Here is a 23,740-nt window from a genome sequence, read left to right on the forward strand (position 1 = left end):
TTTTAAATAAACTAGATTCGTATTTGTCTGCTGCAAGGCCTTGTGGGTAAATAGAGAGACCAATCCGACGTCTGGGTATCCTCCCAATGGTCGTACATTGCCAGTATATTACTATAATAGTCAATATAATTTGGACTGTTTGTCTTAAACACAAGCTATATATAACTTTATATTAAACTCTTACATTATAGTTATATACGTTTTCTTATGCAGGTATTTATACGGGATGAGGGTCATACTATTCCTTTATCAAAAGAGGGCGCCAGAACCCAATAAATTGGTTCGTTATTTTCTTACAAGTCAATACAGTACAAAAGGCAGATAAATCTACAAAGTTTAAAATAAATCACATTTATTCAACAAAACGGTGAAATGTGTCACTGGTAATGAAAAAAAGCATAGTCTTGCAGCAAAGAATGCTCTTAGATATTTTGATAATCCCTAACGTTTCAGATGTTCGACAATTCCACTAGCCGAAGGTGGAATGTCACGTGAAAATTGGGGATAAGGGAGATTAAATGTATTAGGGCTGTAGGGGTAATCATCAGCATCAATATTAAATCAGTTGTATTGTAGCCAGAACGTTTTGCAACAACCCAAAGATTAAGACATCAGATTTTAAGAGTTCATAATCATAATCTTTGACCAGTGCCTTTACAGCAAATAACGAATGAATTATCTTCCTCTGTTTTAAAATAATCCTACAGTGGACTCGGGTTTTGTCTTAGATATCAGGCTGTGGATGGAAGGCATGTCACAGAGAGAAGTCAAGCAACTATAAATAACATAGACCAGGCGGTAGCACACCATTCACAAAGAATACTAAACAAAACACAGATTAACACAGTGAGTCCTTGACATTGTTTCAAATGATTCACATAATTCAAATGTTAGAAAAGTCAACTTATACACATAATTAGTCTGGGCATCTCAAGAAAGACATAAATACTTAATTAAATACACATAGAATCCTTACATCAAAGGTCAAAACATGAGTTGGAAAATTAAAGGTTGATACATGATTGTCTCCCAATAAACCAGTGGTAGGCTGAGTGATCCTTATCACGTATCTACACTAAGAGTTGCATCACTCATTTGCTCTCTGACCTACTCCCTTTATTAAGCAATCTACAAATAGGATGCATTCTGTTAGCAGCATAGTTGCACTGACATATGTAGGGGAAGAATAGGAGAGAGGTGATTCATTTAATCTATAAAGGGAAAATTATGCTGGATTTTTTTTTTTGGGGTTCATAAGCCATGTTCAACCAACAAATAATATCTTAATATAATAATATATAATAATAAGTCAAAGCATCACATAAAAGCTGCATTTTTTATACATCCAATTGTGTACTGTAACCACGCGTGTTTCTATTGGCCTGCTGTTCAAAGACTAGATTAGAAGAGAAAAGCTGACCTTTCAGCCATGGTATATATGGCAGAATATTAATAGCTGATTATTGTATAATATTGGATGGGCATACCATACAACAGAATACCATGTCTTGACACGTGGCCTTATGTTCATCTCCCAAAATTGTACATATGTTATTGTAATTGGAAGCAACGTATTATGACCTGATATACATGGCCCAGAAGCACATTTATTGATGTAATATGTTACAAGGTAAGTACACTGATGTCAGGTGGCTACGTCGGTAAAGAGTGAACTATTTGACTACACACGGTACAGCCTGGTTCGCCACCACAGCTTACCAACTATACAGTGGAAGAATATCACACCAAACATTTGGGGACAGGTCGCTAAATACTAAAGCCTCGCCTCTATTCTATTTCCTGTATGACTCTATGCACAAGCACAGCATTAAAGCTGGGTAAAGTCAATCAAATATTCACCAATTCTAAACCCTTGTGAAGTCTACGAGAACTGACATAAGGAGCCAGTCACTATAGCTTTGCCTTTATAAATGGAGATTTGCCACAGGAGGTGGAGAATCTAGTAGATTTCTATTGTATATCTTGTATCCCCTGATGATGAGACATCATAATGTAACAAATGCTTAGTGGCAACTAGCTACAGCCTAACAACGATCTACATCAACATATACTTCCACTAGAAATAATATTAATATGTTTTACAAAACATGACCTGATCTATTCACAAATATTGTTCAAGGTTTCAGTCCTTTTTGGCATGAGTTCACGCAACAGTTTTACACAAGCGAGACGATCGCACCAAACTCATATCGCGTTGACATTTAGTGTCTTAACGTGCACTGTGTCTGTACGTGCACACCATCAAATGTATAATTTTTAACCTTTTAAACTGGCATATAATAATTTCCTTATTCTTACTCATTATTTACGGTTCATAGAATATGTATACAAAGCCTTGGACGAATGGAACTCAACTATTCAGAAACCCACAATAGTGCCTTTATCGTAGTCCGTCAACCCCATTTGTGTCAAATGGGGTCAAGGCTACACTAGGTCTTACAATTCTGACCAGTGCAAAGGAAGAGCTGTCTGGTTCGCTCTCATACCAGATTGGTTAACAAGACACACACGGGACGAGACGCTCTATTGGATGCCCATCAGGATGTGATGACTTGCCCCGCCCACCTCGTCCTCATCAAAAAAATGATAAATACATTCAGTTATCAAAAATAAAAGCAGTGCACATAAGATGGAGGGCCTCAGAGTAGGTAGTATCTGGCGGGACTATTGCAGAGACACCAAGATGTGTGTGTGTGTGTGTGTGTGTGTGTGTGTGCGCGCGCGCGCGCGTGTGCGTGTGTGTGTATGTGTGTGTGTGTGTGTGTGTGTGTGTGTGTGTGTGTGTTAGTGTGTGTGTGTGAGTTCGAATGAAGGCAACTTGCTTCCTCTGTTGGAGGAAAAGGGTTGATGAGTTTGAAACCAGGATATTTGCGATACAAACAGGGTGAGGCGGGGAGGTCGGTGGGGCCGGACGTGGTGGTGGTGGTGGTGGTGCCGGTGGTGGTGGAGGGAACGGCGCCCGCCTGGTCGTGGACGCGGTCAGCAATTGCAGCCCCTTTCGGCGGTGGCGGCGGCCAGCTCTACCCCGTCGTCGTCCTCGCCGGGGTAGAGCACTTTGGCGGTGAGGCCGCTCTTCACACCGTCCCAGCCGTCCCGCGTCACGATCTCGCCCATCTTCATCAGCTCGTAGATGTCCCGCGTCAGCAGCTCGAAGGCGCGGTCCACGTTGACGTTGCACTTGGCCGAGGTCTCCACGTAGCGGATGCCCAGGTCGCCCGCCAGCCTCTCGGCCTCATCGCGGCTCACCTTGCGGTCCGACGCCAGGTCGCTCTTGTGGCCGATGAGGATGAAGACCATGTGGTGGGGGAGGATGTGCTCGCTCACCTCCTTGTGCCACTCCCGCACGTGCTCGAAGGCCTTGCGGTTGGTGAGGTCGAACACCAGCAGGCCTCCCACGGAGTTGCGGTAGTAGGAGGTGGTGATGGACCTGTTTTGGGCGACAAAAGGGGGGAGGCTGTGTGTGAATGATTGGTCCGGCAGCATGGGGGTTTTATATACAGGGTGGACTTTGAAGCACACTTGGCCGCACACTGGACGCAGCGATCCGTCTATCGGCATGCTTAACACAAATCAGGATGGAGGTTTGATCATTTGAAGGGACCCAAAGTGGGTCACCTTGGGGGCCGGTCGTTCAGAGTGCTGAGAGGGCTCGGCACTTGTCTGAGGAGGCCGATGGGACATGACAGGCTTCACTATTTTGCTGAGTTGTTGGTTGAGGGGGAAGAAGGAAGGAAGTCGATTCACAGTCAAGTGATTGACCAGTAAGATGAAGTTGAAAAATAGAATGCAGCTTAATAATTTGAAAAACATTTACCCGACTCAGTTTGTTTTCGACCAACTATGAGCCAAAGCTTAAATCTTGGTTATACTTAATATTTTGAATGGTTGACTCAAGGTAAGAAATTATTGTTTATTTGTATTCTTGTGGAATGCAGAAGAATGCAATGTGCAATAGTTTAATGAATTGAGTCAGGTTTTGTAATCATTGGCATAAGCAGGATAGAACTTTTATGCCTCGTTGAAAATTGTTGCAGCTTCAGCAGTATGGCAGTGGCAGTAATAGTGCAAGCAAAGTAAGTTTGCTTGATTTAAGTAATGGGGAGTCCCAGTCAGGCTTTATGCCTAGCAACGCCCCTGGGTCGGACCTGTTGCAGACTGCAGGGTATTACCAGCCTGGCAAGCATCTTAGAAGCTTGTGGTTGAAAGGAAAATGAGGATCTAAAAAGTGGATCTAAACTTGAAGAGAGAAAACCTGTCACACTGCAAAACAATGTATTAGAAGTAGACGCTTTTCAAGGATGACCCGTTCAGTCTGAAAGAAGACTGAATCTAGGGCACTACACAGTACATAGAGGAACAATCTCGAAAGGGAAATAGCAGATCTAAAGGCTGCATTTCTCGACGAGGACTGTTGTTTTATGAATGTAGACAGCTGGGCCTATTAGATAAAACCATCAGTGATGCTTTTGATTATGTATCGCAAAGCTCCCTGGTTACATCATACAGTTATTTTTCAACGTTATCTCGGTTATTGTAGTTACCGCTGCCTTGAAAAATCTATGGAGACCAAGGAAGCAAACATCATTGATATGAGGTTTGCATCATCCGTAAATTAATGAGGAGATGCGACCCGATTAGTAAGATTGTTTACATCCTGAAATAGGTCAGACTATCACGCAAATTATGTTGATCTATTTATTGGGCCCCTAGCCTGTATAGAAAGATGTAAATGCGTATTAAGGAATTCAAGCTACAAAAACATAGACCTAGTTATATGGGTCATTTTGAAGCAGTCTGCAGCCAACCAAGGAGGCCTTTATTTGTCGGCTATGCTGGACGCGCCAGCGATGCGCGTAATTGATCGTTTTATGAATCAATTCATTGATACGTCCACAAAATAAATATGTACTCCATCTTACCTGAATCGTTCCTGTCCAGCCGTATCCCAAAGCTGAAGTTTAATTTTAATCCCTGGTTCAATATCAAGCGAGCGAGCGTAAAAATCTACACCGACTGTGGGATCCGCTACATCGCTGTATATCCCGTCCGTGAAGCGCTTCAGCAACGATGACTTCCCTACCGTGGAGTCGCCCAGTAAAATGATCCTAAACTGATATTGCCACAAAATATCCATTGCATGACTAGAACAACGTACCCCAGCGAGACTGAAACAAAGCCCGGCACGCACTGTGTTTACATGAAGCCACTGAATGCTACCACTTTCCCTCTGGTAAGGACGGTGAACTGTAGCCCCAGCTCTGGGTACCGGAGCGGGCTGATGCTGCTATCATGTGACAGATTTACGGACTACAAGTAAAACTATTAATCTGCAACAATAATGAGTCGTCAGGCGGAGAAAGAAAGCCCCATTGGTATGTTAAGACGAAGGCCTATGGGGGGGTGGGAATTAAATAACAACTGAAATCAAAAGCTTTCATGACTTAACGTTACTGATCAACAAGCGCTGAAACCCTGGGCTCTCCATGGTTCTGAAATAGGTCACTGCAAGAGTGGTCGAGGTTCGTTAAAAAACACTGAATGTTCGTATTTCATTTGAATAACTTGAAAAATAGTATGTATATATATATATATGCAACATCTATATGTATTCTGTTTAACTAAAAGTGTCATCACCCCAAACCAACCAACAAAAGCTCTACACTGAATGACTGCCTGTACTTCATATCCCATCATGCACTTCAACATGTGAAAAATATATGGGCCAATCACAGGAATGAAGAAATGCGCAGCAGTATATAAACGCATCCGGACCGTGAACCAGTCTCTTCTCTTCTAGTTCTCCTACTTGGTCGTCAGTTAACGACGGTAAGCGCGTTTGCATTTATTTTGTACTAATGTTGTTTAAGTTCTATTCATCTTCTTACTAGTTTGGTAGTTAACTACCAAGGTGGTAATGTACTGCGATTAGCTTGGGGAATGTGCATGGCTATGTGAACCGTGTTGTTCGACATTATAACTTAATACATTTTGGCCTGTAATATGACTACTTTCATTTGTTTTTGTCAACTTGATCCTACTGTTGTCTCTTCTTACAACCTATACTAAGTGTACATTTTAAGTAAAACGTTGAATGCCAGAAAAGGGCTTGCCGTTAAGACACGTGGTGAGGCCCAGTAGCTACAGCACATAAGTTAATATTTATGGTAACATTAATGAAATGATAATTTTGTTAATGTCTGAATACTGTTCAACCTCGCTTTTTATTTGTTTACAAGACTTATTTGTTAATAAGACTCAATCCTTTGCATTCCAATTGTGAGTCTTGTTAAGTGGGCATCTAGCATTAGCACATGCTAATCACCTTTATTGATCAAGCGGACTCTTTCATACAAAGCAACTTACTTTCAGTTTGTTCCTGAAGTTGTGTAGTAGTTCTGATCGCCGGTTAATGCTCCTCCACGCTGTGCTACGACGGATCGTCTCGGTACTAGTAAAGAGGATAGTTAAGGAGACTAGTTGGTTCAACCGGCACCTATCGAAGCCGCTCGTGCTTATTGTAGCACAGGGCGGTCAACAGGCGGCCAAAAGCATCACTTTCACCGACGGTCGCTGTTCAGTTACCAAATAACTGTAATAGCAACATTAAGGGAAAGGATATTAACCATAAGCCCTTACTGAACTGTCTTCATAAAGGAGTTTTCTGAGCCACTGATCTTTTTGTTTGACTAACCTGACAATATTGCTTTTGTATCGTTCAGATGTGTGATGCAAAGATGAATGGGACTTGCAGAGAAGACCATAGGCCGCAGGTAATGTCCTGACGCATGGTGTTCATTGAGCTGGCTGTGATGACTAACTTGCCCTCACTGAAAGATTCGTCTTGATTATGAGTTATTTTATTCCTGAGCCACTTCAAATAATTATTTTGTAGTATCAAGCTGAAACTAGGAGTTTCAATTCCTAACTTGCACCTCTGCCCTCAGGTGGCCTCCCTGCAACGTTGTAATTTCCTACTGATCTTGGAGACAAAATGAAGTAGCTGACATAATGACTTGCAGGTGAGATGCCCTGCCATGTGTGCTTTTCTACAAGCCTGGCTGTGATTACTAACTTGCCCTCACTGAAAGATTCGTCTTGATTATGAGTTATTTTATTTCTGAGCCACTTGTAGAGTATTTAGTGGTAGTCTTATCATGCTTTAACGTTGTGTTTCAGTTTTTGACTTGAAATTCTGCCCCCTTCAGGTTGCATGCCTGCAACGATGGGGCCCTGGTGTGTTGTCTGGACTCAAAATGGTGTATTGAAGGTGAGCGTAAGTTTGTAGCATTCAAATCTAGTTGTAGTTCTTATGCAGGCTCCTACTGAACTGCCTTGTGTTTATGTAGCACTTGGTGGTCAAGAGGATGCCAATATAAACTCTTTCACTGATTGCTGTTCAGTTTATAAATGGCTGTCTCAGCATCAAGGGAAGAACATTTCAACAATATAAATGATATTGATGTAAGCGCCCTAAATTGTGAATTTAATACATTTAATTTCCTATAGCTCTTGGACGAGGAGACAAAATGGATAAGCTGACTAGCAGGTGAGATGCCCTGGAAAATGTGCTTATCAACAAGTCTGGCTGTGATTACAAACTTGCCCTCACTGAGAGGTTAAAAAAACCTCGATTATGAGTTATTATTAACTGAGCCACATCCATCAAGAGGAACGTCCTTTATGGTTTTTAACACTGTAAACTGACGGAATACATTTATCTCGCAGGGGCCAGGTGAACTCTGAAGTCTGATGGCTGTTCCTTGGAGACATGCTTCGATAAGAGAAGAGGTAATTCTATTCATCCTCAGGCGAGTCCAAAGGGAAGCAACATAGCATGCTAATCCCCGGACCGGATCTTGATATGTAGTCCATGGTCCTCCAAATTGCCTGCGATACCAATGGGTAGTTATTGGCAGTTGTGGCCCTTGTGGACTATTGGCACAAATGACTGTCCTACAATTGCATGTATGTTGGATATAAACCCGATCCCTTTTCAGTATCTGGTGTTAATGTAATAATGTCTTCATAGGCATGATGCAGATTGAGCTGGTGGCTGGATCAGGATGCTGATGCAGGATATGCTTGGACTTTAAAGGTAGGCAGATGCCACACTAACACTTAAAGGCTAAACTTGGGGATACTGCCATATTGCATCTTGTCGAAGGACCTAGTGGCCCTTTAAAGTTGCACAGTTTGGTGTAATCTCTTCAAGATTGTCTATTTGGAATTTTAAAGCTGATCAATGATGAGTCAGTTTACTAGAGACTGTTGGATGAAACTAGCGGATATGGGACTGAGATCGCTAAAAAAAAAATGTTTTTGGCTGAAAAATTCTAAACCACACTAATGCGAACTTTCTATTTTTAGGTCCGAAAGCTTACCTGCTTGGAAGGACTTGGACCAAGTAGAGGTGTAAAGTTTTTGAAGATTCCTGTTAAACAGGATGCCGTTTTGCTTCAAATAAAAAACGTTAAACAAATCATGTTGAGTATTCATCTTTTCTTCACTTTCCAGAAACTCTGAACAAACTGACATATTATTACTTCAAGGAAAAACCCTATATTAAGACTTTTTTTTTAAAAAAGTAGAATAACTTCAGCAAAGGCAATTAGGGGATGGGACACAACTGCTGTGTGGGCATCCAGGAAGACTAGTCTGCGACAACTAATGGGGATCCATAATAAACAATCCTTTGAAGACTTTAGTGGGCCAATTCCAGCCAGACCTCTGCAGGGCATTATACAATGCCAAAACTGGTCACACAATGAACAAGTTTGCTCTAAATCTAGGATCTTCAGTTAACCTGACATCCATTTGTAACTATTCCACCCCTGTACTAGCCGGATGTGAGGACATGGGTTGGCACTCGTGGGTTTCAGATGTCTAGGCTGCAACAGGAAGGTTAAGGCCCCCGTCCACACGAAGCCGACTTCATGGCGAACCGCAAAGGTTTTGTACGGTTCGGCCTTCCCGTCCACACCGCAAACTTCTGAAACCACCCTCTGAGGTGGATTCAAATCTACCCGGTTTCGTTTTGGATTCGTGTGGACGCCTGAAACCGTAAACCATGACGTCATCGCCCCACCCCTCGACCCTCTAGCCAATGACCGTTAAGCCCGGACTCTCAGAACTCACAACAAGGATTTCTGTAGCAGAAGCAGCGCCCCTTATGGGCCTGGAATGTATACTACAGCGTTTCTACAGATCTGCTTGGCTTCGTCTTTACGGAGATACTGCGCGCCTGTTTCGGCTTCGTGTGGACGGGGCCCAAGTACATAATGACATTGAATCCTTAACTGTTAAATACAAGTTGAATTTTCAGACCCCAAATGATCAACTAGAAGTGCTCATCCCTGCTACGTTGGGCTTAATGTAGGAAGGTGCCATCCAATGTATATTATGGTGACATCAATTGTTAAGCTGTCATTCCTCTAGAATGCTATGTTTAAAAGATGGAATATGCCTGGTAATTCCTTTTAAAGTTTGAGTTAATCAACTTCTGCACATTACTTCAGATCAGCAAAGTATTCGCTTTGAAGGGAAAAATTGACTAAAAAGTGCGGCTGCTTATAAAAATATATATACTCAAGCGAAACCATTTCCTATCAGATACTGGGGATAAATCACTTTAGATTAATAAAAACTATTTTAATGTGGAAATGAAAAAATGAAATTTGACCACAAAAAGGAATATATACATAAATGTCATTCCATTAGCACAAGCGTGGTTCAGATGTTGCCGGTTACCCAAGTCATTGGTCTAGAGCACAATGTTCATGGAACAAACGCACAATTTCATCCACTTTGGTCACGGTCCGGGAGCGTGGGAGTGGTGTCCTAATCCAGATCATGGGTTTCTTCCTCATGTTTTTCAAGACTAGAAATAAGCAGGCATGGTAGCATTTAGATATTTTAGGTACAACAAACTTTCAATTTACAAAATGTTATTTAACAAGGCAAAGGAGATTATCATTTACCTGTTTGAGATGTTAGTCTTGTGAAAGAGATGGCATTTTTAATTCTGATATCTCCGAGTCTGAGCTGTTCCCACTTTTATCACTGTATGTGTCCCTGTAACAAAGACCCAGGGTTATGCTGTAAACATTACAGTATACCCAGACTTACCACTAATTCATTGTTTAAGAATAGCATGTGCTACACAAAAATCTGCATAGCACAAAAATATAATGCATATTGAGAGTTCAGTCACAAAAATTCAAAACGTACCATCCAAAAATGGTTATGTTGCAAATTAATTGCCAGGATAAGACGTTGACGTTACCTTGGAGAGAGACGGCAGCCTTTCTGGAGGAAGCCTGGCAGCTTGCCAGCGGAGGCCAACAGCAGACCAAAGTAGGGGGGGGAAGGCTTGATTGGGCGGGAGGTGAACTCGGGGTGGTACTGGACGCCAACAAAGTATGGATGATCTAGAATCGAGAGCCGTTTAGTCGACCATCTATGCATCGTGTTCAGGCATTTGATCCCAGAAGTGGTGCTTTGCAAGCGTACCGTCCAGTTCTATGACCTCCATTCGTTCTCCTTCCACATCTTGACCTACGAAGTGGAGCCCCTTCTCCTCGAAGTGTCCTATCAGCTCCGGGTTGACCTGGTGGGGAGAGGCAGATGACTCCGGTGTGCCGACAAGCTAACCGTCACCCTACTTCCCATCATTTTATAATGGCAATCAAACCTCAAAACGGTGTCTGTGCCTCTCATCGACGTATTCCACGTCTCCATAAAGTTTTCCTAAAAGATAGCAAGCATTGTAAGCACAGCAGCGGAGCTGGGTGAGGAAGTGCTCCATAGAGATAACAGGTGAAGGGGTTTCTTCTTACGTAATACACTGTTGGTCGTCTTGAAAATGGTCCGTCTTTTCCCTAGCCTCATGGTCCCACCCATTTGCCCTGGATTGTGTTCTGGCATGTCAATCACCTTAATATAACAAATGTATAAACATTAAAAGCTAAAATAACAAACAGGTTTTTAGCATTTTAGCTTCTAAAGCCATGTAGAGTCTTACCACTGGATGTTTCGATTCTGGGTCAAATTCCGTGGAGTTGGCATCTAGGATGTTGCAGAAGTAAAAATCACTGTAGTATGAATATGATTACCATAGCCCAAAAGAAAGGGGAACCCCTTCATTCATCAGCACTGCCAGAGCTGACCTCATGTAGTTATAGTAATGCAATGGCTGTCAGGGCTCCAGCTCCGTACTTATTGTTCTGCTTGATTGATAAAACCAGGCAGTATGCCAAACATTACATTAACGTCACTCAATGCACTACCAGTAGGAAAGAAATATCGATCAATAAAACAGTCCCATTCTTTTTGCCTTCATTGGTTGAGTGGTTCTCATCAATATAAGCCTTTTGCAACAAAGCATCCCATAATAATTGATGGTGGTGTGGAAGAGGTGGTGTTACCTTCCCAGCCAAGAATATTCCTGGCAAATTCACAAACGGCCAACTGCATTCCAAGGCACACCCCTATAGGACACAGGGATGGGTAGGCTTGCTATTACTTCACATTAAAGGACAATTCCGGTATTTAGCACATTGAGCCCCCTTTTTGGGTTGTCTAGGATGAAATAGATTGGTTGACACCGAAATTTGATGTTCCAATCATCACCGTTCGCTGAGGATTTGGAACATCAACGAACACCACTAACCACTCGGTAAGTTGCACATTTCTCAAAAATAACGTTGAGGGTTGTTTTAAGGACAGGTTTGTGAATGCCCGTAGCCAGCCATTCTGAAGCAGGCAGAGGCAATTCGAAAAGAGCCAAATACCCTGGACAGGATCAACAGTCAAAATTTCGGTGTCAACCACTCTATTTCATCCTAGACAACCCAGAAATGGGGCTCAATGTGCTACTGTCCTTCAAATAAATAACAAAACAAACAGTTGTTCGTGTTAGTGTGGAGTCCCGCGTACCGAGGAAGGGTTTCTTCTGCTTTCGAGCCCAGTTGATGGCGCACATCTTGCCCTCCGTTCCCCGGACTCCGAACCCCCCGGGCACCAGGATGCCACTGTGCATGAGGAGCGTACGTTATTCCACCGCACTACACCAGACGAGCTGTACTCAGGTCAAACATCGAGGGCTTCCCACCCGCTGGTGGGGGGGGGCAGGGGGGGGGCCCGATGCATGGGAACTTACTCAGCGCTGCAGAGTTTCTGCCAGGCTTCATGGTACCTCACCGGGTCTTCCTGGAGCATGCCTGGCTCCAGATCAGCAGAGTCCACGTACTGGAGGCCGTGGGGAGACATGGGACACAGTAAGGACTCGTGGACGCCTTTAAATATAGAAATAACTCAAAGCACAAGAATGTGAGACGAGACAAAAATTCTGGATATGTTCAGAAATGTAAGTAAAAATGTTTTCTATTGTAAGTAAAAAGAAATAATCTATTTTTTTTTAACCAAATTATAAATGAATAGCCATGACTTTAGTGACTTTCATCAGATGTGGATATACAAACTTCACTTAACATAGTGCTTGAGTACTAGCTTGTACACATTTTTAATTCCTTGATGGCAAAAAGAGATTTCCTACAGTAGATTCAATTACCGCCCATAATTAATTATTCCAGGTTTTAGGGTTGTAAGTTGCCGATAGATAAGAAGGATGCGTACATTTTCTTGGGCTTGATAAGAAGGTGGAAATCAAGAATGGTTGTTTCAGTGGCAGGTCGTTTTGGATATATAATGCAAGCACATCTGAAATTACAATCTTATCTCCAAATAATCGATTACAGTGATTGCATTACCAACAAAGAGAACAAGGGGATGAGTTTGCACTATTGTACCTTGACGTCAAGCTTGTGGCTAATGGCTAGCGCTGAGTGCTCCAGAGCTTTGATCACGGAGGCGTAGGAGTCGGAGAACTTGGTGTACTTCCCGACCAGCGCGATGGAGCAGTGCTCTAGGAGTCTGTCAGCCCTGGAGAAACACAACACGCCTACGTGAACACACGACCTAGGAGAGGAGCTTCACAAGTGCAGTCACATCATAAATGCCCTTTACTGGATGAGAATGGGATGCTAGCCAAAAGTAGGCTAGATGAAAAACTTTTGCCAACGTTGCCGAGCGCCATATAAAGGAGACCCTTTTTTATCATTATAACATTTTGAAGTGTAGTGTAAAACCATGTAGGTTAATCCATCAATACCAAAAGTTGGCAAAATATAAATAATTGTGTTGTTAAGTCACACAACACCGGTGCTCAGTGAAGTGCATTGAAATGAATTATTCAAATGAAGCACATGTTGCAGGAAGGATAGACCACAAGCGCACCACTTCCTCCATTTGTACTTTATCATTCTGTAGAATGTTGGTGTATTTTAGTGTCTCTCTGTTGTTTCCATTTCTAGTCTAGGAACAGGCAAGGGCCTCTCATACTGATACAAGGTGTTCTGCCATTGTTATGTCTCAACAAGGATGAACCGACCGGGTCCTCCGGGACATAGCCAGGGCCAAATACCTTATCAAGGCTAAGGCTCTTAATGAAAGGCAACCAATCGACCAATTGAGGCACTCACTGATGACCTTAAGGCCGAAAACCCAAACACAGCTGCCTCCAACCAACCAGTGTCCTTTCCCCCAGACTTTGGCACCGCCATTAAAATAAGAAACCCAAAACAATACATACATGCCATCTTGTCCATTTCCTCCACACTCTCCGTTTCTGTGACACACCCATATTGCTTGGTGAGGGCATCCAGGAGGAAAGACTCCTCAATCCAAAAAACACCACTTTCATGCCCCGCTTCTCATCACCCACCTGTTGGACATCTCTTTCCACTTGGCCAGCATTTTCCGAGGCCGCCCCTCTATGTGCATGTCCAGCCGGCGGCTGAAGTAGCCCACCACGCCCTGGTCCTCAAGCAGCAGGGGCACTTTGTAGATGGACGAGACGTCGTGCACGCAGATCACCTGCAAGAGGAACAAAGGAGCTGGTTTCAACGTCTGAAGCCTTGCTTCTACCACAGAGTTCATAGGGCATAGCGTGTGCGGGGACGTGTGTGTACCTGTTCGGGCTCCACGTGGCAAAACATGGATATCTTCTCTTTGACTGCGTTTTCAAGAGCATTCGCACAGCGACACATGATCTAGGAAAATAATTGGAATCAAACTTATTATGCATTATATTTTGGTTGTTTTTACTCTTTCATTTCTACTGATTTCCCTGTAGTTTCTCCTATAACACCCATATTTTCCATCTGGGATTGTGGAACTACCATCTTAACTTGTGTGTTGTTATTGCATCAGTAATATTACATAAGTACATTATTACAAACATCACATGAACAATCCAACAAGCAAAACTAAAAAGGTGAAGTACCAGATCAGGAGACAGGCCCAGGCCCCTCAGCTCCCGGACGCTGTTCTGTGTGGGTTTAGTCTTCTGCTCCCCGGTCGTACTGGGCTGAGAAAAGTACAGCCAATCACAGGTCAGCCACACATATGCAAACTCAAAACCACAATAGTCTGATTGCTATTCACATGGGGCCAACACTGATTTTATATGTAATGCATGTAGACACAAATACATATACGGCTATGCCTGTGTTGGTTTATACAAACATGACAATAATATACCTTACCTGTGGTATGAGGCTGACGTGGATGTTGCAGAAGTTCTCCCTCTTCACCTTGAACTGGAACTGTCTGAAGGCCTCGACAAAGGGCATGCTCTCGATGTCTCCAACGGTCCCTCCCAGCTGCGAGCCGTCACAAACACCAGGAATCAAAGGGTTACTTCCTCCCACGTAATGACCACGATCACTTTAAGGGTGAGCCCATTGTCATAAAACGGACCCCACCTCCTTGTTGAAAAGATATCTCTGCATATGCTTCTAGCTACAAGAAAAGTGGATGCTTTCGTTGTGCTTCTCTGTATGATTGAGGTCAGCTTGGTCTCGTACCTCAATCACACAGACTTGAGGCTCCACCTCGTCGTCATCTACAGGCACCCTGGCCTGTTTCATCACCCACTCCTGGATGGCGTCTGTGATGTGTGGCACCACTGTGTGAAGAGGGCAACACAAAAAGTAAGGAAGGGAAGACCTTCATGTCAACACCATAACTGAGCCCTGTTTCCCCCCTGCCGCTACATGAGGGTACCATAAAGCATTACATTTTATTTTTTGGTCCAACTGTACTGCTACATTTCCCTCCCTCCACGCCCACGTCACGACAACAGCAGTGGAGTTGGCTTACCCTGCACAGTCTTGCCCAGGTAGTCGCCCTTGCGCTCCTTGTTGATGACCGACTGGTAGATCTTGCCGGTGGTCAGGTTGTTGTCCTTGGTCAGCCGGATGTCCAGGAAGCGCTCGTAGTTGCCCAGGTCCAGGTCCACCTCGCCCCCATCGTCCAGCACAAACACTTCACCTGCGGGAACAGGGAGCGGCGTGTGGCTCAGAGTGGTTTGGCCGGTAAACGGAAGGTTGCCAGTTCAATCCCCGGCTCCTCCTAGCTCAGGGTCCCTGAGCGAGACATCTAACCCTAAATGCTCCCGACAAGCTGGCTTTCGCCCTGCATGGTTGACACCGCCGATCGGTGTATGAATGTGTGCATGAATGGGTGAATGTTAGGCAATATTGAGTGGCCACTGGTTAGTGAAGCACTGTATAAATGAAGGCCAATTACCATTCAACAGGACTGTCCCACACGGCAACCAAGCTTACAACCATTCACGAAACAAACGTTGATTACATGCCTGTACTGAAAGGCCAGATGCTCTTTCACAATGGTGCTCACCGTGTTCGTATGGGGAGAAAGTGCCGGCGTCTATGTTGATGTACGGGTCGATCTTGATGGCGGTCACATGCAGGCCGCAGGACTTGAGGATCGTACCGACGCTGCTGGCGATGATTCCTTTACCAATGCCAGAGATGACCCCACCGGTCACCAGGATGTACTTCATCGTAGCCCTCTGGAGTCTAGCATGGGGAGAAGAAAGGCAAAGGGAAACATTTCAGTCCACAAGTAATAGTACAATATATTATGGATACCTCTTGGGCGATAGTGCACCATGCTATTTATATATATATATATTTGAAATGGTGCTAATTTCATTAACACAATGACGTCACTGTCTTTATCCGACCATAAGTTTATCACATGGGTTTTTGTTTGACCACAACAATGTCACATGGAAACGATACGATTTTGATTATTTTAGTCATTTAGGTCGATATAGAATAACGAGTTGCAAATCGAGGGTTGGTAATTAAAAATGTCGAATAATACAGATGTTAGCTTAACACACATGGCAAGCGAACAAATGTAGCAGTGAGTGCAATCAAGAAACTTAACAATCGAACCCAAAATATCATCAGGAAATCAAAAATTATACATCGATTGAAGATACTAATACTGAGATACTTTTGGCGGAGATTGGTATCCTATTGTTGACAACGCGTTGACAAAGCACATTGCGTCCCCAGTACCCCTGGCTAACAAGCATAACAAAACCTTTTACATCAATATACTATTCAAACTCACCAAATAACTGCTTCCAGAGTCAGTACTTTAATTGACGTAATTCAACGAACAGCAAAGAGTTCACACGTGTTGTATTTAGATATATATTATCAACTGTAGACCAATTGCTACGATGCATCCACATCCACATTGACTACACACGTGGGCCCAAACCAAAGATATAAATGGGAGAGAGAGGGCGATGCGTAGAGGCGCGCAGCTCTGCCTACTCTCCATTCACAGGAACTGGAGCAAAATGGCGTGAGGGGACAGCCCTCACGTACAGACAACTGGTGTATTCTGTGCGTCGTGTGTCGTGGCATGCACGGGTTTCTAGCGCCCGGCAGTGATGGAGACAGCGACGTCTCACGCTGCGCTTTGAGCTACAAGTACCCCACGTAATGGAAACCGCCATCTTGACACCATCTCTCGATTTTATTTATCTCTACGGACCATTCCCTTTCATGGTCATGGCTTGCCATGCGTTTCTATGTCGGCAGATGGCGCTCGTGTTACAAGGAAACTTTTACTGCGACTCTATTCGTTTTTCACTCCATGCCCTGTGTTGGGAAGTTACAGGTTGCTGTGTTATCCTCTTTACACAAATAGCTTTGGCAGGTTTAGAATAAGTCAAAGATGCTCGTTCATAACTCTAGGTCTATGATTGGCTTTATTTGGTGATATGATGTGTTTAGGAACATCGCGTTCTGGTACTGACAGGGCAGTACCATTTAAACTGCAGGATGCAATGTACACCGGTTTTGTTATTGCATCCATTCTCCGTGTCTACAGTGGGGTCCACCACCAGTCACTGTGTGGGTGAGAAAGAGTGAAGCAAATTAAAGTAAACAAATATGTTGGCGGGTGACAAGAGAGCTGACTCAGAGACGCATAGCTTTTGGCAGGGCTCGGCTCCCTATATAAACGTGGATGTTTCGCTCCACAGCCTCGCTGTGCTGAAGTACCCAAATCCCACATGTTAGCGTCGCCATTTAGCCTCCCCTCTGGAACACGGAGCGTAATGAGAGCGTTTTAATTCACTTCTGTCCAACGCTGAGATTGAATTAAACTCCCACAGAAGGGCTCCTGCTGCCCCGCTCGCCTCAAGCCATTTCCTCCTTATTATGGAGGAGCAAGCAGCGGGCGGACTAGCCCATCTACAAGTCACAGCATTATGTTTGTTTATCGTGTTGTGGGGATAGAGTTGCTCAACCAATATTATTATTTTCTAGAAGGAGGCTGTTGTTCTCACCGGTAGGCCTGGTGGTGTAACTTTCCCTTCCTGTCTATGCTAATGGCATTGTTGATGTAATGTTAATGGCAATGCTGCATACTGATTCTCGTTAAACACTAATGTAGCCTGGTGTCGTTCCAAGAAATATGTGCAGCAATTGCATAGGCCACACATGCCTTTCCAGGAATTCTGTCGTCTTTGTAAACACAAAAATCGAATATCCTCCTGCTCCTGCTGTAATTCATCAAGAATGTCACATGTGTGTGCGTTTCGTAGTCAGATGCATACATACACATAATCCTGCATGAGTTGTAATGCACTGGGTGACTGACAGGACCCCTCGTTCTCCTGGACCCAATTTTATTTTTTTAAATATATAATACAAAACATCCATCCAAACCCACTTATACAGATAATTCAAATGATGTAATAGAGTAAAAATGGAGGCATGTGTTAGTGGAATGGTAACCCTGGAGTGACTAAAGGGTTAAACAGTGTGAGGGCTGGGAGCCGGTTTTTCCTTGATTGTCTTTGACATGCAAGTGTTTTAGTTCACAGTACTGAACCAGGGCCGCTGCAACCGGCGGGGGAGGGGGTGATGTGCTCGGCTCACACCACAGTGATAATGAATCTCTATGTTTAACCTCTCTTATCCCCTGCTCGGCGTCTCTCACTCTCTCTCATCCCTCTCTATCTCATCCCTCTCTATCTCCTCTCTCTCTCTCTCTCTCTCTCTCTCTCTCTCTCTCTCTCTCTCTCTCTCTCTCTCTCTCTCTCTCTCTCTCTCTCTCTCTCTCTCTCTCCTGTCCCTCTCTCTCTCTCTCTCTCTCTCTCTCTCTCTCCTGTCTCTCTCTCTCTCTCTCTCTCTCTCTCTCTCTCTCTCTCTCTCTCTCTCTCTCCTGTCCCTCTCTCTCTCTCTCTCTCTCTCTCTCTCCTGTCTCTCTCTCTCTCGCTCTCTCTCCTGTCCCCCTCTCTCTCTCTCTCTCTCTCTCTCTCTCTCTCTCTCTCTCTCTCTCTCTCTCTCTCTCTCTCTCTCTCTCGCTCTCTCTCCTGTCCCCCTCTCTCTCTATCTCTCTCTATCTCTCTCTCTCTCTCTCTCTCTCTCTCCTGTCCCTCTCTCTCTCTCTCTCTCTCTCTCTCCTGTCCCTCTCTCTCTCTCTCTCTCTCTCTCTCTCTCTCTCTCTCTCTCTCTCTCTCTCTCTCTCTCTCGCTCTCTCTCCTGTCCCTCTCTCTCTCTCTCTCTCTCTCTCTCTCTCTCTCTCTCTCTCTCTCTCTCTCTCTCTCTCTCCTGTCCCCCTCTCTCTCTATCTATCTCTCTCTCTCTCTCTCTCTCTCTCTCTCTCTCTCTCTCTCTCTCTCTCTCTCTCTCTCTCTCTCTCTCCTGTCCCTCCCTCTCTCTCTCTCTCTCTCTCTCTCTCTCTCGCTCTCTCGCTCTCTCTCCTGTCCATCTCTCTCTCAGATGTCATCAAACACCATTGTGCGCGGAGGAGGCGTGCGCTGCTCTTGGTGAAACATTACCCCTGAGTCACGGCGTCACCACTACAATAAATAAATATTTAAATGACCGTCCCAGAAGGCTGACTGGGTGGACTTTTATCTCGTCTAATTGCGCCTACGAGAGTGGATGACATTTCAGCAGCCAGATATACAGGGCGTTCAGTGGGAGCGCCAGCTTCTGTGAGATACCAGTGACACCTCCCCCTACCACCACCACCACCACCAGCCCACCGCCATGCCAAATACTGCAGGCTCATCTCTCCATCCTGGCCTCCCATTCGCCGGTTAATTACATTACCCCCCCCCCCCTCCAACCCTCACCCCCTACACCCTCCCATCTCCTCCTCCGTCACTACGGCCCGGTGTCGACCGTGGCTCAAGAACAGCTGGGGTGCACTCTCTGGAGCACCCATACCGAGGAAACCATGAATCAAACGCACCCTCCATGACCCCATCCTCACACACACACACACACACACACACACACACACACACACACACACACACACACACACACACACACACACAGGCACAGGCACACACACAAACAAAAACGCACACACTCCTGACCGCCCTTGATGGAGACAGAGGTGGCAAGGACAAAGACAACAATAGGATGGTCTTTACGCACTTAATATATCTATACATCTATGGATGTATAGATAGATATATACGCCTGACATCATTGTTCACCGTGGAGTGTAGGGAGCCTTCGTTCACGGGATATTACAAGGCTGAGACGGACCCCCAGGCACCATGCATGTCCTTCTGGGTGTCCTTGTTGGGCTGGGGATCAGAACAAGGTCTCCTGGAACCACCAGCGGTCCTCTTGTCCACCTAGACCATGAGGGGAGAGGAGGGTGTTAGTGTTATCTGATTGGACTGACCATGACACACTGAGCCCCCCCCCCCCCACACACACACACACACACACACGCACACGTGAAGACACACGCACACACAAGCACACACCCATCCCCCCCCCCCCCGGCCCAGCTGTAACAGCACAGCTGGCTTGGTGGAAGGGGGGTGGGGAAGGGATCCAGGCAAGGTGAGGATTTCTGCATCCCAACATGTTTGTTCCACAGGGTGAGTGCTCTGTAATACTATGATCTACTAGTAGATACTATTGGATAACATGTAATGCTAGTAGATACTATCGAATAATTTTAAATATGAAACACTAGTCAAATAATATTAATGTAATATCTAATACTTTGTGCTACTATGAACAATGTAATACCATGAAATACCATGAAACTATATGTAATACTATGAGATCATATGAGATACTTTGAGATACTAGGACTTACTATGAAAGACAATGAAATACTACAAAATCAATGAAACACTATGCCCACTTTGAAACACTACAGGGAACAACATCTGAAGGCTTTCACCCCATCATTACCACTAATGATGATGATACTGTTGGGCCACATGGGCACAAATATGATGTTTCAGACACCTTTTTAACACGGTGACCTTTCTGGATTGAGTGGGCCAGACTTGGCGTTAGTTCTTATCACTGTGATTTCAAATATCACCACCATCTGGCCTTGTCTTCTCTGCTGATAATTGTGGTACTTTTTGCGATCTAGGAAAGCATTCAAATGCGACATTGCAATTCCAAAAGTGAGATGGTTTGGTTTGGTATAAAAACACATCAGGTGTTACTGACACTTAGTGAACTAAAACCGCCTGGTATTTATTTATTTTTTTCCTTCCTCAATCTCTTCAGCCATTTTCCATGTCGGCCAGTTGGATGCACTCCAGCAAGCGAACGAGCCAGCAAGACCGGACAGTCACGTGGCCGAGAGTGGTCTGGGGTAGTAGAGAGAGAGAGAGAGAGAGAGAGAGAGAGAGAGAGAGAGAGAGAGAGAGAGAGAGAGAGAGAGAGAGAGAGAGAGAGAGAGAGAGAGAGAGAGAGAGAGAGAGAGAGAGAGAGAGAGAGAGAGAGAGAGAGAGAGAGAGAGAGAGAGAGAGAGAGAGAGAGAGAGAGAGAGAGAGAGAGAGAGAGAGAGAGAGAGAGGAGAGAGAGAGAGAGAGAGAGAGAGAGAGAGAGAGAGAGAGAGAGAGAGAGAGAGAGAGAGAGAGAGAGAGGGGGGTCACATGTTCTCTGGAATGCCGGGTTCTGTTGTGAGTGAGCAGCATGAGGCTCTCAGGCATGTGTATGAAAAAAAGGAGGAAAAACACACACACACACACACACACACACGCACGCGCACACACACAGCACCAAGGAGTTGGGGAGCTTTTTAATCTGAGGAGGAGGAGGAGGAGGAGGAGGAGCAGGACTCTTTGGGTTGGGTAATAAGTGACCCTTGTGCACACTGGGCAGCAGGAGCCACACTGCGAGCGCTCCGACCGTACAGTACCCGGCGTTCTTCACTTCAAACACGCTCGGCTTGTTTCCCCCATGAGTCCCTATGGAGGGGCTATTGTGTGCAGCGTGGTGGGAGGGGGGGTTAGGATATGTTGAGGAATTAGCGTGAAGCCGTTGGTATGTCAGTACTAGGGACCGTGGGGGGGTGGATACTGGTCCACGGCCATATAGGATGCAAAGTTAAGTTGGGCTGTTCTTCAAATAACAAGTGGCCCACATTTACAGATGAGGTCAACACGCTCAATGTGTGTCTTTGAGAGAGAGAGAGAGAGAGAGAGAGAGAGAGAGAGAGAGAGAGAGAGAGAGAGAGAGAGAGACAGACAGAGAGACAGAGAGAGACAGAGAGAGACAGAGAGAGACAGAGAGAGAGAGAGAGAGAGAGAGAGAGAGAGAGAGAGAGACAGAGAGAGACAGAGAGAGACAGCACATGTCCTAGAATCTTCCGGGCACCACTTGACTCAGATGGAGTGGCGCAGGTCTCTGCATGGCCGGTCATGCGGTGACAAGTGCCCCCGTCCCAAACTAGGCAATTACATGTTGGGACATGTCTCGTGTCCATAAAAGCAGCGTTTACAATGGCTGGTCGGTCAGACTTTCTCTTGGTCTGGGTACACACATAAACACACACACACACACACACACAGACACACACACACACACACACACACACACACACACACACACACACACACACACACACACACACACACACACACACCCCTCTTCTATGCCCAGATACCCTGGGCATAGACAACACCCACTACTTTACTACACCCACCAACGCAACAGCACTGACCGCCATCAATAATGCAACATTAATTTCCTGTCATTATTGTTTTTAACTTTAACCCTCACGCTTTATTAAAATCACTAGTGGCTTATTCCTTCTGCAGATAATACACCCCCCCTGCCCCGGGCCTGCGCTGCAGCACGGAGCTCCAGGAACGTGGTGAGTTGTGTTGTATAATTGTGCGTCTTATGTAACCGGGTGAATTAGGCAGAACAGGAGCGATATTTAAAACAAGGGCACGGTTTGCTACGGGCTTACACAATGACGTCTGGAGGGGGGGGATATTAATCTGTGTGTGTGTTTGTGTGCGTGTGTGTGTGTGTGTGCCCTCGCGGGTGCGTGTGTGTATGTGTGTGCGTGACAATAAGCTGAGAGAAAGATAGTTAAAGAGAGGGAAAGGTGATGGGGAGAGTACAGCTATTGAGCTATTTGAGAGACAGACTGATAGTTTGATTTGATTTGATTTATTTATTCTCATCATGGTCCCTGATGAGATGATGAGAGAGAGAGACCAAGAGAGCATGAGAGAGAGCGAGAGAGAGAGAGAGAGAGAGAGAGAGAGAGAGAGAGAGAGAGAGAGAGAGAGAGAGAGAGAGAGAGCATGAGAGAGCATGAGAGAGAGCCAGGGAGAGAACCAGAGAGAGGGAGAGAGAGAGAGAGAGAGAGAGAGTGAGAGAGAGAGAGAGAGAGAGAGAGAGAGAGAGAGAGAGAGAGAGAGAGAGAGAGAGAGAGAGAGAGAGAGAGAGAGAAAGAGAGAGAGAGAGAGCATGAGAGAGCATGAGAGAGAGAACCAGGGAGAGAACCAGAGAGAGAACTAGAGAGAGAGAGACATCGACAGAGAGAGAGAGAGAGCGAGAGAGAGAGAGAGAGAGAGAGAGAGAGAGAGAGAGAGAGAGAGAGAGAGAGAGAGAGAGAGAGAGAGAGAGAGAGCATGAGAGAGAGAACCAGGGAGAGAACCAGAGAGAGAGAGACATCGACAGTGACAGACGCACCGACAGACAGCCAGGGACAGACAGAGAGGGAAAGAGAGATAGCCAGAGAGAGCGAGAGAGAGAGAACCAGAGCGAACCAGAGAGCAAGGGAGAGAGAGAGAGAGAGAGAGCGAGAGGGAGAGAGAGAGAGAGAGAGAGAGAGAGAGAGAGAGAGAGAGAGAGAGAGAGAGAGAGAGAGAGCATGAGAGAGAGAGAGAGAGAGAGAGAGAGAGAGAGAGAGAGAGAGAGAGAGAGAGAGAGAGAGAGAGAGAGAGAGAGAGAGAGAGAGAGAGAGAGAGAGAACCAGAGCGAACCAGAGAGCAAGGGAGAGAGAGAGAGAGAGAGAGAGCGAGAGG

At 45.1% G+C, this 23,740-nt stretch overlaps 2 protein-coding genes, 1 long non-coding RNA gene, 2 other non-coding genes and 2 pseudogenes across 6 annotated transcripts; 5 read left to right on the plus strand and 2 right to left on the minus strand.

Annotated features, from left to right (window-relative positions):
* Positions 1 to 335: 335 nt before the first annotated feature.
* On the minus strand, positions 336 to 5,622 carry rab42a (RAB42, member RAS oncogene family a). The gene is made up of 2 exons (XM_030347438.1): positions 4,941 to 5,622; positions 336 to 3,448 (listed from the first exon to the last, which is right to left on the minus strand). The coding sequence occupies exons 1-2, from the start codon at positions 5,153 to 5,155 to the stop codon at positions 3,001 to 3,003; spliced, it is 663 nt and encodes a 220-aa protein (XP_030203298.1). The 5' UTR covers positions 5,156 to 5,622; the 3' UTR covers positions 336 to 3,000.
* Positions 5,623 to 5,749: 127 nt separating this feature from the next.
* On the plus strand, positions 5,750 to 8,501 carry LOC115535884 (uncharacterized). The gene is made up of 8 exons (XR_003974572.1): positions 5,750 to 5,847; positions 6,741 to 6,791; positions 6,966 to 7,040; positions 7,227 to 7,288; positions 7,528 to 7,567; positions 7,747 to 7,809; positions 8,051 to 8,116; positions 8,389 to 8,501. It is a non-coding gene; the product is annotated as an uncharacterized LOC115535884 (long non-coding RNA).
* Positions 6,507 to 6,642, plus strand: LOC115536406 (small nucleolar RNA SNORA16B/SNORA16A family). The gene has a single exon (XR_003974691.1). It is a non-coding gene; the product is annotated as a small nucleolar RNA SNORA16B/SNORA16A family (small nucleolar RNA).
* Positions 7,333 to 7,460, plus strand: LOC115536407 (uncharacterized; annotated as a pseudogene).
* On the plus strand, positions 8,256 to 8,325 carry LOC115536435 (small nucleolar RNA SNORD99). Its single transcript, XR_003974717.1, has one exon. It is a non-coding gene; the product is annotated as a small nucleolar RNA SNORD99 (small nucleolar RNA).
* Positions 8,502 to 9,648: 1,147 nt separating the features above from the next.
* On the minus strand, positions 9,649 to 19,943 carry ctps1a (CTP synthase 1a). 2 transcript variants are annotated; one of them, XM_030347440.1, is made up of 19 exons: positions 19,931 to 19,943; positions 15,781 to 15,962; positions 15,241 to 15,411; positions 14,946 to 15,046; positions 14,625 to 14,741; positions 14,363 to 14,446; positions 14,049 to 14,129; positions 13,802 to 13,953; positions 12,828 to 12,960; positions 12,179 to 12,267; positions 11,956 to 12,050; positions 11,445 to 11,507; positions 11,042 to 11,085; positions 10,857 to 10,953; positions 10,712 to 10,767; positions 10,531 to 10,627; positions 10,304 to 10,448; positions 9,999 to 10,092; positions 9,649 to 9,898 (listed from the first exon to the last, which is right to left on the minus strand). In XM_030347440.1, the coding sequence occupies exons 2-18, from the start codon at positions 15,944 to 15,946 to the stop codon at positions 10,011 to 10,013; spliced, it is 1,773 nt and encodes a 590-aa protein (XP_030203300.1). In that variant the 5' UTR covers positions 15,947 to 15,962; positions 19,931 to 19,943; the 3' UTR covers positions 9,649 to 9,898; positions 9,999 to 10,010. The 2 variants fall into 2 exon arrangements, with proteins under 2 accessions (XP_030203300.1, XP_030203299.1); XM_030347439.1 differs by lacking the exon at positions 19,931 to 19,943 and adding an exon at positions 16,528 to 16,927.
* A 1,179-nt stretch (positions 19,944 to 21,122) lies between these two features.
* The window catches only part of LOC115536059 (RNA-binding protein 25-like), a 10,718-nt pseudogene continuing 8,100 nt past the window's right edge, over positions 21,123 to 23,740 (plus strand).

The sequence above is a fragment of the Gadus morhua genome, chromosome 22 (genome assembly GCF_902167405.1).
Source record: "Gadus morhua chromosome 22, gadMor3.0, whole genome shotgun sequence".
NCBI lineage: Eukaryota > Metazoa > Chordata > Actinopteri > Gadiformes > Gadidae > Gadus > Gadus morhua.